General features: G+C 45.5%; 1 protein-coding gene across 2 annotated transcripts in view; it reads left to right on the forward strand.

Annotated features, from left to right (window-relative positions):
* setd2 (SET domain containing 2, histone lysine methyltransferase) overlaps window positions 1-14,383 on the forward strand; it is a 51,880-nt gene that overhangs the window by 14,262 nt on the left and 23,235 nt on the right. For both annotated transcript variants that reach the window (XR_010465703.1, XM_065027409.1), the window contains exons 8-16: window positions 52-129; window positions 2,260-2,357; window positions 3,893-4,043; window positions 7,087-7,221; window positions 10,060-10,188; window positions 10,403-11,848; window positions 11,939-11,987; window positions 12,133-12,451; window positions 13,576-14,212. Coding sequence is in view for 1 of the 2 variants with exons in the window: in XM_065027409.1 (XP_064883481.1) it covers window positions 52-129; window positions 2,260-2,357; window positions 3,893-4,043; window positions 7,087-7,221; window positions 10,060-10,188; window positions 10,403-11,848; window positions 11,939-11,987; window positions 12,133-12,451; window positions 13,576-14,212 (3,042 nt within the window). In the remaining variant the exon portion in view is untranslated. The remainder of the gene's footprint in view (window positions 1-51; window positions 130-2,259; window positions 2,358-3,892; window positions 4,044-7,086; window positions 7,222-10,059; window positions 10,189-10,402; window positions 11,849-11,938; window positions 11,988-12,132; window positions 12,452-13,575; window positions 14,213-14,383) is intronic.

Genomic DNA, 14,383 nt, shown 5'->3' on the forward strand with positions numbered 1-14,383 from the left:
TGACAGGTAATGTGGAAGGTTACCTGAAACTCCTTTCCTCTGTCTTCTCAGATCATAGATGCCACACTGAAGGGGAACTGCTCTCGCTTCATGAACCACAGCTGTGAGCCCAACTGTGAGACCCAGAAGGTATGTAGCCCAGGAGCCCTTTCGGTATGTTTTTATTTCATTTAACTAGGCAAGTCAGTTAGGAACATGTTCTTATTTACAATGAGGAACAGTGGGTTAACTGCCTTGTTCAGGGGCAGAACGACAGTTTTTTTTACCTTGTCAGCTCGGGGATTCGATCTAGCAACCTTTCGGTTACTGGCCCAACGCGCTAACAACTAGGCTACCTGGTATCTGTCCAGTGTTTTCCAGGTGTGGGCTTACCCCAACAACAGGATGGTGTGGGCTTACCCCAACAACAGGATGGTGTGGGCTTACCCCAACAACAGGATGGTGTGGGCTTACCCCAACAACAGGATGGTGTGGGCTTACCCCAACAACAGGATGGTGTGGGCTTACCCCAACAACAGGATGGTGTGGGCTTACCCCAACAACAGGATGGTGTGGGCTTACCCCAACAACAGGATGGTGTGGGCTTACCCCAACAACAGGATGGTGTGGGCTTACCCCAACAACAGGATGGTGTGGGCTTACCCCAACAACAGGATGGTGTGGGCTTACCCCAACAACAGGATGGTGTGGGCTTACCCCAACAACAGGATGGTGTGGGCTTACCCCAACAACAGGATGGTGTGGGCTCACCCCAACAACAGGATGGTGTGGGCTCACCCCCAACAACAACGGGACGGGGTGGGCTCACCCCCAACAACAACGGGACGGGGTGGGCTCACCCCCAACAACAACGGGACGGGGTGGGCTCACCCCCAACAACAACGGGACGGGGTGGGCTCACCCCCAACAACAACGGGACGGGGTGGGCTCACCCCCAACAACAACGGGACGGGGTGGGCTCACCCCCAACAACAACGGGACGGGGTGGGCTCACCCCCAACAACAACGGGACGGGGTGGGCTCACCCCCAACAACAACGGGACGGGGTGGGCTCACCCCCAACAACAACGGGACGGGGTGGGCTCACCCCCATCAACAACGGGACGGGGTGGGCTCACCCCCAACAACAACGGGACGGGGTGGGCTTACCCCAACAACAACGGGACGGGGTGGGCTTACCCCCAACAACAACGGGACGGTGTGGGCTTACCCCCAACAACAACGGGACGGGGTGGGCTTATACCGTCATGAATATTTTTATAGACAGTAAATGACTGACTGGCTAGCTCAGCCAGTTAGCCGCCTCGGCTAAAAACATGACCTTATCCTCTATAGGAGGTAATAGCAAGCATTTTTGAAAAGGTCTGTTTGATTTAGAAGTTTGAGGTGGGGTTTATTTCTCTCTAATTGATGCTTCGGCCACATACAGGTATAGAACCGAGTCAACAACATTTATTTGCGTACGAGTTAACAGATTATGAGCATTTAAAAGTAAGAATTTCACTGGACAGTTCATTGTAAAAATGTAAATACATTTCATTCACTTGTCTTGGTTCAGAACCATATTTGCCTGTACTTTGCTCTACTTTTAGGCTGGTACCCTGTGCCTGTACTTTTAGGCTGGTACCCTGTGCCTGTACTTTTAGGCTGGTACCCTGTGCCTGTACTTTTAGGCTGGTACCCTGTGCCTGTACTTTTAGGCTGGTACCCTGTGCCTGTACTTTTAGGCTGGTACCCTGTGCCTGTACTTTTAGGCTGGTACCCTGTGCCTGTACTTCGCTCTACTTTTAGGCTGGTACCCTGTGCCTGTACTTCGCTCTACTTTTAGGCTGGTACCCTGTGCCTGTACTTCGCTCTACTTTTAGGCTGGTACCCTGTGCCTGTACTTCGCTCTACTTTTACGCTGGTACCTTGTGCCTGTGTTCTCTTGCCAGCTCCATTGCTGCCGTTGTCAAGCCAAACATGACAATGAGCGACAAGAAGTTTGCATTCTAACACAGACGGGCACTGAGGCTACTTTATCAGTGAGCTGCATCTCAGGCTGTGATTTGCATTTGACATTTGAGTCGTTTATCAGACGTTCTTATCCAGAGGGATTTACAATTAGTCATTCGTCTTAAGATGGCTGGGTGAGACAACAACACATCACGGTCATGACAAGTACACTTTCCCTCAACAAAGTATTTATCAGCAAAGTCAAAACCAAGTTTGTTTTATCCTGACCTCGCTAATGTTTCTTTCTTGGTTTCTGTATTTCAGTGGACTGTGAACGGCCAGCTGAGAGTTGGGTTCTTCACCTCCAAGACCGTCACAGCTGGTACAGAGCTTACCTTCGATTACCAGTTCCAGAGATATGGGTTAGTGTCTTTCTCCCTTCGATTACCAGTTCCAGAGATATGGGTTAGTGTCTTTCTCCCTTCGATTACCAGTTCCAGAGATATGGGTTAGTGTCTCTCTCCCTTCGATTACCAGTTCCAGAGGTATGGGTTAGTGTGTCTCTCCCTTCGGTTACCAGTTCCAGAGGTATGGGTTAGTGTCTCTCCCTTTGATTACCAGTTCCAGAGGTATGGGTTAGTGTCTCTCTCCCTTCGATTACCAGTTCCAGAGGTATGGGTTAGTGTCTCTCTCCCTTCGATTACCAGTTCCAGAGGTATGGGTTAGTGTCTCTCTCCCTTCAATTACCAGTTCCAGAGATATGGGTTAGTGTCTCTCTCCCTTTGATTACCAGTTCCAGAGGTATGGGTTAGTGTGTCTCTCCCTTCGATTACCAGTTCCAGAGGTATGGGTTAGTGTGTCTCTCCCTTCGATTACCAGTTCCAGAGATATCAGTTCCAGAGGTTGGGTTAGTGTCTCTCTCCCTTTGATTACCAGTTCCAGAGGTATGGGTTAGTGTGTCTCTCCCTTCGATTACCAGTTCCAGAGGTATGGGTTAGTGTGTCTCTCCCTTCGATTACCAGTTCCAGAGGTATTATCAGTTCCAGAGGTATGGGTTAGTGTGTCTCTCCCTTCGATTATCAGTTCCAGAGATATGGGTTAGTGTCTCTCTCCCTTTGATTACCAGTTCCAGAGGTAGGGGTTAGTGTCTCTCTCTCCCTTCGATTACCAGTTCCAGAGGTATGGGTTAGTGTCTCTCTCTCCCTTCGATTACCAGTTCCAGAGGTATGGGTTAGTGTCTCTCTCTCCCTTCGATTACCAGTTCCAGAGGTATGGGTTAGTGTCTCTCTCTCCCTTCGATTACCAGTTCCAGAGGTATGGGTTAGTGTCTCTCTCTCCCTTCGATTACCAGTTCCAGAGGTATGGGTTAGTGTCTCTCTCTCCCTTCGATTACCAGTTCGAGGTATGGGTTAGTGTCTCTCTCTCTCCCTTCGATTATCAGTTCCAGAGGTATGGGTTAGTGTCTCTCTCTCTCCCTTCGATTATCAGTTCCAGAGGTATGGGTTAGTGTCTCTCTCTCTCCCTTCGATTACCAGTTCCAGAGGTATGGGTTAGTCTCTCTCTCTCCCTTCGATTACCAGTTCCAGAGGAATGGGTTAGTGTCTCTCTCCCTTCGATTACCAGTTCCAGAGGTATGGGTTAGTGTCTCTCTCCCTTCGATTACCAGTTCCAGATGTATGGGTTAGTGTCTCTCTACTTTTGTCCCAAATGGCACCCTATTCCCTTTTTAGTGAGCTATTTTTGACCAAGACCCGTAGGATGCCATTTAGGACGCAGATTCTCTCTTTGGATTTTAACTGTCTGTTGTAACATATCAATTTTTGTCTGTTCCAATACGTCTCCCTGCTGTTGTAGTCATTGACAACATAACGATACATTATTAAGCCCCTGTTGCTCTCTGGACCGACCACATAGCTATGGTGTAGTGTTTTTAGTCCTTCTCCTCTGTACACGCCAGGAAAGAGGCCCAGAAGTGCTTCTGTGGGGCTCCCAGCTGCCGAGGCTTCCTGGGCGGGGAGAACAGGGTCAGTGTAAGAGCAGCGGCAGGGAAGATGAAGAAAGAGCGCCCTCGCAAGAAGGACACCTCCGTGAGCAATGCACTCACTACGGTGAGTGTGTGGGTCAGGTTTGGTAATGGCAGTCCTCCCAAGAGTCCCAGGTTTTCCATAAATGCTGTTTTGTAAGATTCCTGGAATAAGTAGGACATCTGGGGAATCTTCAATACAAGGAAGTGATCAACATGTTGCGAACCTTTAGGACTGACTGTCTGAACAGCCATCACTTGAAATGGTGTTGGTGAGGTGACCTGTTGTGGAGTTCATGTCTCTATCAACCAGAGGGAATATTTAAAGGTCCAATGCACCTGTTCTTATCTCAATATCAAATAATTTCTGAGGTAACAATTAAATACCTTTACTGTGATTGTTTTCCATTAAAATGGTCAAAAAAACAAACAATAGCTTCTTAGCGAAGAGCAATTACTCCAGCAAGAATGTAGCTAGGCCTGTTTTGTTTGGGAGTGGACTGAGTAGAGAGGAGAAGTTTGGAACTCTTTCTTATTTGTCAGTTAACTAATTTACCTCCTGGTGTCGTGTCACCCGGGAGGACAAACCATTATCCCACCAAGCTGGGCTGAAATGTCAGCCTTTTCAAACAGCTATTACACTAAAATGGCATTATCATCTTTTTCACAGTATTATCCCAATCTCCTAGTGTGTAAATCTAGAATTCAACTCATTTGAAATAGCATTGCCGAAGCTACAATCTGTTCTCTTCCCCTGCGATCTAGGTTTCTGTTTCACCCTGGTAGTTCGGATTCCACACATTGTTTGTGTGTGTTTTTGTTGCTGTTGACCCATAATAGTCCAATTTGTAACTGGTAGATTAATTCAACATAGTCTGACTCAGGCCAATAGATGAACTACAGTGGCATGTAGTTATTTCATACCTCTGATCGGATGATCTGCTGAAACCCCCAGCAGTGATGATCTGTGTCCCAAATGGCACCGTATTCCCTATTTAGTGCACTACTTTTAAACCAGGGCTCTGGTCCAAAGTGTGCACTATATAGGGAATGGTGCCATTTGAGGCGCTGACATGGTCCAGAGAGGCAGATAGGGGTCAGGTTTGTACTAGCTTTAGGCTAATTGTTCTGAGAGCTCCAGTGTCTTCTCCTTTCCATAAATAACACTGCTACTGAACACAAAAGGAACGGCAACCCCCCCCCCCCCATCACCATGAAAGCTGCTTGTCTCAGTTTTGCAGAGATGTAGTAGTTTTGTCAGTTGTGTGGTTAGTGCGTTGAATGGATTATCTGTGGTCTTGATAGAGCTACACTAACTTCTGCTGAGCGTGAGACTCTCCCATTCATGTTCAATGAAACCTTGGCATAGGAGGCTCAAGTGGCTCATCGTAAAAATTCGCTACGCTGTCCTATTGTCAAGAATTTGGCACCATTCAGGCCAGAGAACACTTGATAGAGTGGCTTATGCTCTGCTCACGCTGGCAAAAGCTACAGGTGTAGTAAAAAACTACTGTTTGTTACTGCTGATGCTGAGTGTTAATGCTGGTCTGTTACTGGTCAGTGTGTTAATGCTGGTCTGTTACTGCTCAGTGTTAATGCTGGTCTGTTACTGCTCAGTGTTAATGCTGGTCTGTTACTGCTCAGTGTTAATGCTGGTCTGTTACTGCTCAGTGTTAATGCTGGTCTGTTACTGCTCAGTGTTAATGCTGGTCTGTTACTGGTCAGTGTGTTAATGCTGGTCTGTTACTGCTCAGTGTTAATGCTGGTCTGTTACTGCTCAGTGTTAATGCTGGTCTGTTACTGCTCAGTGTTAATGCTGGTCTGTTACTGCTAAGTGTTAATGCTGGTCTGTTACTGCTCAGTGTTAATGCTGGTCTGTTACTGCTCAGTGTTAATGCTGGTCTGTTACTGGTCTGTTACTGGTCAGGGTGTTAATGCTGGTCTGTTACTGCTCAGTGTTAATGCTGGTCTGTTACTGCTCAGTGTTAATGCTGGTCTGTTACTGCTCAGTGTTAATGCTGGTCTGTTACTGCTCAGTGTGTTAATGCTGGTCTGTTACTGGTCAGTGTGTTAATGCTGGTCTGTTACTCCTCAGGGTGTTAATGCTGGTCTGTTACTCATCAGGGTGTTAATGCTGGTCTGTTACTCCTCAGTGTGTTAATGCTGGTCTGTTACTGGTCAGTGTGTTAATGCTGGTATGTTACTGGTCAGGGTGTTAATGCTGGTCTGTTACTGGTCAGTGTTAATGCTGGTCTGTTACTGGTCAGTGTGTTAATGCTGGTCTGTTACTGCTCAGTGTGTTAATGATGGTCTGTTACTCCTCAGTGAGTTAATGCTGGTCTGTTACTGGTCAGGGTGTTAATGCTGGTCTGTTACTGGTCAGTGTGTTAATGCTGGTCTGTTACTGGTCAGTGTTAATGCTGGTCTGTTACTGGTCAGTGTTAATGCTGGTCTGTTACTGGTCAGTGTGTTAATGCTGGTCTGTTACTGCTCAGTGTGTTAATGCTGGTCTGTTACTGGTCAGTGTGTTAATGATGGTCTGTTACTCCTCAGTGTGTTAATGATGGTCTGTTACTGGTTAGTGTTAATGCTGGTCTGTTACTTCTCAGTGTGTTAATGATGGTCTGTTACTCCTCAGTGTGTTAATGATGGTCTGTTACTGGTCAGTGTTAATGCTGGTCTGTTACTGGTCAGTGTTAATGCTGGTCTGTTACTGGTCAGTGTGTTAATGCTGGTCTGTTACTGCTCAGTGTGTTAATGATGGTCTGTTACTCCTCAGTGAGTTAATGCTGGTCTGTTACTGGTCAGTGTGTTAATGCTGGTCTGTTACTGGTCAGTGTGTTAATGCTGGTCTGTTACTGGTCAGTGTGTTAATGCTGGTCTGATACTGGTCAGTGTGTTAATGCTGGTCTGTTACTGGTCAGTGTGTTAATGCTGGTCTGTTACTGGTCAGTGTGTTAATGCTGGTCTGTTACTGGTCAGTGTGTTAATGCTGGTCTGTTACTGGTCAGTGTGTTAATGCTGGTCTGTTACTCCTCAGTGTGTTAATGCTGGTCTGTTACTCCTCAGTGTGTTAATGCTGGTCTGTTACTCCTCAGTGTGTTAATGTTGGTCTGCTGTTTCTCCAGGTGGACGAGGAACTAGAGGCTCTGCTGGAGAACGGGGAGGGTCTGTATGATGAGAAGGAGGTGGTGTCTCTCTGCAGGCTGATGGTCAGAGTGGAGACCATGGAGCAGAAACTCATCTGCCTCAAACTTATCCAAGTAAGCACACCTGACCCCCCACCACCGATGAACACTGGCTGTCTGGGATGGCCCTGGCCATTTATAGTGCACTATACTTATAGATGTATATATTTATAGGCCCTGGTCATTTATAGTGCACTATATTTATAGATGTATATATTTATAGGCCCTGGTCATTTATAGTGCACTATACTTATAGATGTATATATTTATAGGCCCTGGTCATTTATAGTGCACTATACTTATAGATGTATATATTTATAGGCCCTGGTCATTTATAGTGCACTATACTTATAGATGTATATATTTATAGGCCCTGGTCATTTATAGTGCACTATACTTATAGATGTATATATTTATAGGCCCTGGTCATTTATAGTGCACTATATTTATAGATGTATATATTTATAGGCCCTGGTCATTTATAGTGCACTATATTTATAGATGTATATATTTATAGGCCCTGGTCATTTATAGTGCACTATACTTATAGATGTATATATTTATAGGCCCTGGTCATTTATAGTGCACTATATTTATAGATGTATATATTTATAGGCCCTGGTCATTTATAGTGCACTATACTTATAGATGTATATATTTATAGGCCCTGGTCATTTATAGTGCACTATACTTATAGATGTATATATTTATAGGCCCTGGTCATTTATAGTGCACTATACTTATAGATGTATATATTTATAGGCCCTGGTCATTTATAGTGCACTATATTTATAGATGTATATATTTATAGGCCCTGGTCATTTATAGTGCACTATATTTATAGATGTATATATTTATAGGCCCTGGTCATTTATAGTGCACTATATTTATAGATGTATATATTTATAGGCCCTGGTCATTTATAGTGCACTATATTTTTATAGTCATTTATAGTGCACTATATTTATAGGCCCTGGTCATTTATAGTGCACTATATTTATAGCATTTATAGGCCCTGGTTATAGATGTATTTATATTTATTTATAGGCCCTGGTCATTTATAGTGCACTATATTTATAGATGTATATATTTATAGGCCCTGGTCATTTATAGTGCACTATATTTATAGATGTATATATTTATAGGCCCTGGTCATTTATAGTGCACTATATTTATAGATGTATATATTTATAGGCCCTGGTCATTTATAGTGCACTATATTTATAGATGTATATATTTATAGGCCCTGGTCATTTATAGTGCACTATATTTATAGATGTATATATTTATAGGCCCTGGTCATTTATGTGTCATTTACTATATTTATAGATGTATATATTTATAGGCCCTGGTCATTTATAGTGCACTATATTTATAGATGTATATATTTATAGGCCCTGGTCATTTATAGTGCACTATATTTATAGATGTATATATTTATAGGCCCTGGTCATTTATAGTGCACTATATTTATAGATGTATATATTTATAGGCCCTGGTCATTTATAGTGCACTATATTTATAGATGTATATATTTATAGGCCCTGGTCATTTATAGTGCACTATACTTATAGATGTATATATTTATAGGCCCTGGTCATTTATAGTGCACTATATTTATAGATGTATATATTTATAGGCCCTGGTCATTTATAGTGCACTATATTTATAGATGTATATATTTATAGGCCCTGGTCATTTATAGTGCACTATATTTATAGATGTATATATTTATAGGCCCTGGTCATTTATAGTGCACTATATTTATAGATGTATATATTTATAGGCCCTGGTCATTTATAGTGCACTATATTTATAGATGTATATATTTATAGGCCCTGGTCATTTATAGTGCACTATATTTATAGATGTATATATTTATAGGCCCTGGTCATTTATAGTGCACTATATTTATAGATGTATATATTTATAGGCCCTGGTCATTTATAGTGCACTATATTTATAGATGTATATATTTATAGGCCCTGGTCATTTATAGTGCACTATATTTATAGATGTATATATTTATAGGCCCTGGTCATTTATAGTGCACTATATTTATAGATTTATAGGCCCTGGTCATTTATAGTGCACTATATTTATAGATGTATATATTTATAGGCCCTGGTCATTTATAGTGCACTATTTATAGATGTATATATTTATAGGCCCTGGTCATTTATAGTGCACTATATTTATAGATGTATATATTTATAGGCCCTGGTCATTTATAGTGCACTATATTTATAGATGTATATATTTATAGGCCCTGGTCATTTATAGTGCACTATACTTATAGATGTATATATTTATAGGCCCTGGTCATTTATAGTGCACTATACTTATAGATGTATATATTTATAGGCCCTGGTCATTTATAGTGCACTATATTTATAGATGTATATATTTATAGGCCCTGGTCATTTATAGTGCACTATATTTATAGATGTATATATTTATAGGCCCTGGTCATTTATAGTGCACTATATTTATAGATGTATATATTTATAGGCCCTGGTCATTTATAGTGCACTATATTTATAGATGTATATATTTATAGGCCCTGGTCATTTATAGTGCACTATATTTATAGATGTATATATTTATAGGCCCTGGTCATTTATAGTGCACTATATTTATAGATGTATATATTTATAGGCCCTGGTCATTTATAGTGCACTATATTTATAGATGTATATATTTATAGGCCCTGGTCAATTGGGACGAACATTTTATTTCAGTTGCATGTTTGTTTTATTTTTATTTATTTTGTATGTGACAAATAAAATGTGATTTAATAAGTTATCTTTATATTGTGTGGAGGGTGTATTGTATTGGGGATGTCTGTGTACTGTGTTATTGTGTGGAGGGTTTCTTTACCATAATGTTGACTTGGTGGTTGTGTATGAACAGGATACCCAGAGCCCATCCTGTCTGAAGCAGTTCCTGGACCATCACGGTCTGTCTCTACTGTGGATCTTCATGGTGGAGCTCTCTGAAGCCAAGGGCAACAGTATCAACAACATCAAACTGCAGTTTCAGGTGACAATTAAATCCGTTCGGGGTCCCAAAACAATTATATTTAAAGTCGGTTGCTCATCCCTCACACTTGTGATCATGACAACCATGATCACTGAATCTATATGAGAATGTACTTCAGAATAAACCAATTCTGATTGTTTTAATTCAAAGGGCCTAGGAATATCAAAACAAGGTGTGTGTGTTGTAACCAACTGACTATTCCCTGTTTCTCCAGATCATGAAGACCCTGTCAGCGCTGCCCATCTCCACTAAGAACATGTTGGAGGAGAGTCATGTCCTGAGCCTCATCCAGCGCTGGGCCCAAACACACTCCCTCCCCCAGGCCCCCGGGGCCGAACAGGACGGCTACTCCAGTGAGAACATGTCTCGCGCCCAGACCCCTCTCAACACTCCCGACGGCTCCTCTGCCTCCGTCGCCAAACTGGGCCCTGAGTTGGACAGCGACACTCCCAAACGGGCCGTTTATCGTCGCCTCAAGATCAGCGAGAACAGCCTGGACAGCGCCATGTCGGACGCCAGCAAGGCCTCGGACGGTAAGGAGGAGGAAGAGGAGGATGAAGAGATGGAGGACGAGGAGGTCTCGCGATCTGAGCCTCCAGTGGAGAGCAGCAAACGGTCCAAGACAGAGCTGGTGGTTGAGGTCCAGGCTCAGACTCCCACAACGGAGGAGCTGCCAGAAGAGCCAGTCACAGAGCTGGTGGTTGAGGTCCAGGCTCAGACTCCCACAACGGAGGAGCTGCCAGAAGAGCCAGTCACAGAGCTGGTGGTTGAGGTCCAGGCTCAGACTCCCACAACGGAGGAGCTGACAGAAGAGCCAGTCACAGAGCTGGTGGTTGAGGTCCAGGCTCAGACTCCCACAACGGAGGAGCTGACAGAAGAGCCAGTCACAGAGCTGGTGGTTGAGGTCCAGGCTCAGACTCCCACAACGGAGGAGCTGCCAGAAGAGCCAGTCACAGAGCTGGTGATTGAGGTCCAGGCTCAGACTCCCACAACGGAGGAGCTGACAGAAGAGCCAGTCACAGAGCTGAAGGAAACACCAGAGGAGGTGGTGGAGACCATGGAGATCACAGAACCCCAAGCGGAGAGCCAAGACGCTACAGATCAGGAGGAGGTGAATGAGAAGGGCGGTGACGAGGAGGTGAATGACGAGAGGAGTGAGGGACAGAAGGAGAGCAGAGAGGAGAAGGAGCAGCAGCAGGCAAGTCAGTCAGTGGAGGAGAGGGAGGTTGTGGCAGGAGAGCAGGCCAACGTGGAGGTCCAGGAATCATCACATATTCAGACGGAAGTTACTGAGACCCCTTCAGCGGAGCAGCCTGCCGAGGAGAAGGAAGAGGAGACCACCACAGCAGAGACTGGGACTGAAGATACAGAAAAGGCTCCAGGCAGCCAGGAACATCCAGGCCAGGTGGCCCCCGAGGGTCCCCCGGAGGTGGCCCCTGGCACTGAGGACGCTGCCCAGGTAGTGACCCCTGCCTCGGAGGCCCCTCCACCTCCCTCTCCGGTGGTCCCCGTGGAGCCTGCGGTGGTGGGGACACCCTCGCAGGATGAGGAGGAGGGTGTGTCTGATGTAGAGAGCGAGAGGAGCCAGGAAGCCCTGCTCAGTGCTGTGGATATAGGAGACATGGCTGCTAGGCTGCTGGACAGCTGGAAGGACCTGAAGGCAAGGACAAACACTGATCATTAAATAAACACACACACACACACAGAGTTTATTGTTATTTACATGTGTGCCGTGTGACTCATCCTTCAGGAGGTGTACAGGATCCCCAAGAAGAGCCAGGTGGAGAAAGAGATACACGGTAGGCCTCTGCCCCTCTCTCCTGCTCTTTCTCTCACCAGGTCTGTGTCCACACCTGTTACAGTGTCACCTTTTATTTTCAACAGTGCTGACAGCCTACCGCTGGTGTGAGGCTTTAACTTGTTTCCATTGTTCCACGTATACAGATCGTAGTCGAGACCGAGACGCCGCCCCGGCTCGCACCCCCTCCGGCAGCCGGGAACGTGAGAGGGAACGTGATAGGGAGCGGGACAGGGAGAGGGACAGGGAACGAGATCGAGAACGAGAACGGGACAGGGAGCGTGACCGGGAGCGTGACAGAGAAAGGGACAGGGACTGGGAGAGAGACCGGGAGAGAGATAGAGAGAGAGACTGGGACAGAGACTCTGAGAAGACACCCCGCAGCACAGAGAGACGGAGGAGACGTGCCTCCACCTCCCCACCGCCCTCTGCATACGAGAGGAGCAGCAGGAGACAGGAGGACCGGTAGGACTGGCTGGAACACCAACATATAGACTGACTAGCTATGAATGATCACATGTCCTTGGACTGTAGGACTGGCTGGAACACCAACATATAGACTGACTAGCTATGAATGATCACATGTCCTTGGACTGTAGGACTGGCTGGAACACCAACATATAGACTGACTAGCTATGAATGATCACATGTCCTTGGACTGTAGGACTGGCTGGAACACCAACATATAGACTGACTAGCTATGAACGATCACATGTCCTTGGACTGTAGGACTGGCTGGAACACCAACATATAGACTGACTAGCTATGAATGATCACATGTCCTTGGACTGTAGGACTGGCTGGAACACCAACATATAGACTGACTAGCTATGAATGATCACATGTCCTTGGACTGTAGGACTGGCTGGAACACCAACATATAGACTGACTAGCTATGAACGATCACATGTCCTTGGACTGTAGGACTGGCTGACTGAACACCAACATATAGACTGACTAGCTATGAACGATCACATGTCCTTGGACTGTAGGACTGGCTGGAACACCAACATATAGACTGACTAGCTATGAACGATCACATGTCCTTGGACTGTAGGACTGGCTGGAACACCAACATATAGACTGACTAGCTATGAATGATCACATGTCCTTGGACTGTAGGACTGGCTGGAACACCAACATATAGACTGACTAGCTATGAACGATCACATGTCCTTGGACTGTAGGACTGGCTGGAACACCAACATATAGACTGACTAGCTATGAACGATCACATGTCCTTGGACTGTAGGACTGATTGGACTTTCTGAATCGTTCTAGAAAACTTCCACGCTTTTAGAAACAAAACTCTTCTTGACTTTAGGCTCCTTTTCAAATTGCACCCTTTTCCCAAAAGTAGTGTACTGAATAGGGTCCCATAGGGCTCTGGGTAAAAGTAGTGTACTGAATAGGGTCCCATAGGGCTCTGGGTAAAAGTAGTGTACTGAATAGGGTCCCATAGGGCTCTAGTTAAAAGTAGTGTACTATATAGGGAGCCATTTGGGACGCATGCCAAAACTGTTGTTGACTTGTAGAAATGTCTGTTGTGTTGATTTCTGTAGACAGTAGTATTGACTGTGTGTTTCTAGGTTTGACCTGGCTAACAGCAGTAAGAAGACTCGTTCCATCACCAAGGAACGCACCAAGCTGTCCACAGAGGAGCGCAGGAAGCTGTTTGAGCAGGAGGTGGCCCAGCGCGAGGTCCAGAAACAACAACAACAACAGTTACAACAACATCAACAACAACAACAGTTACATCAACAACAACAGTTACAACAACATCAACAACAACAACAACATCAACAGCGGCAGCAGCAGCTCCAGACTCTAGCCTATGATGCAGCCCTGACCTACAATACCAGCCCAGCTGGCTTCATCCACTACCCCCCCGGCTACCCCCTCCAGACCTACGTGGACCCCGTCAACCCCAACGCAGGCAAGGTGCTGCTGCCTACCCCTCCCGTGGAGCCCCTGGTCCCAGCCACTCTGGTCTTGGAGCAGACCCCTCCTCAGGCTCTGATCACCGAGCTGAGCATGACCTCTCCCTCCTCTACCTCCCAGCCCCCTCCAGTCTCCAACTTCTCCAGCATCTCCCAACACATCCACCAATCCACTACGCCTCTGGAGCTCCACCCCGGCACCGTCCAGCAGTATGCCCAGCAGCCCAGCGTGGCGGGCCAGGACCCGGGTGTAGGCGTGCTGTCAGCCGTGTCAGCGCCCCCTCAGGTGCTTTACTTTTAGATTTCTCATCATTTTAACGGGTTCTTTTATTTTATTTATTTTATTGTAAAGTGACTTTCGGTGTTTTGAAAAGCGCTGTAAATAACATTCATTATTATTCATGGCTCCAGAGTGCTGCCATTGGTCTCATTTTGGTCCCTTTGACTTGACTGTGCG

This window comes from Oncorhynchus nerka, linkage group LG14, assembly GCF_034236695.1.
Source record: "Oncorhynchus nerka isolate Pitt River linkage group LG14, Oner_Uvic_2.0, whole genome shotgun sequence".
Classification (NCBI taxonomy): domain Eukaryota; kingdom Metazoa; phylum Chordata; class Actinopteri; order Salmoniformes; family Salmonidae; genus Oncorhynchus; species Oncorhynchus nerka.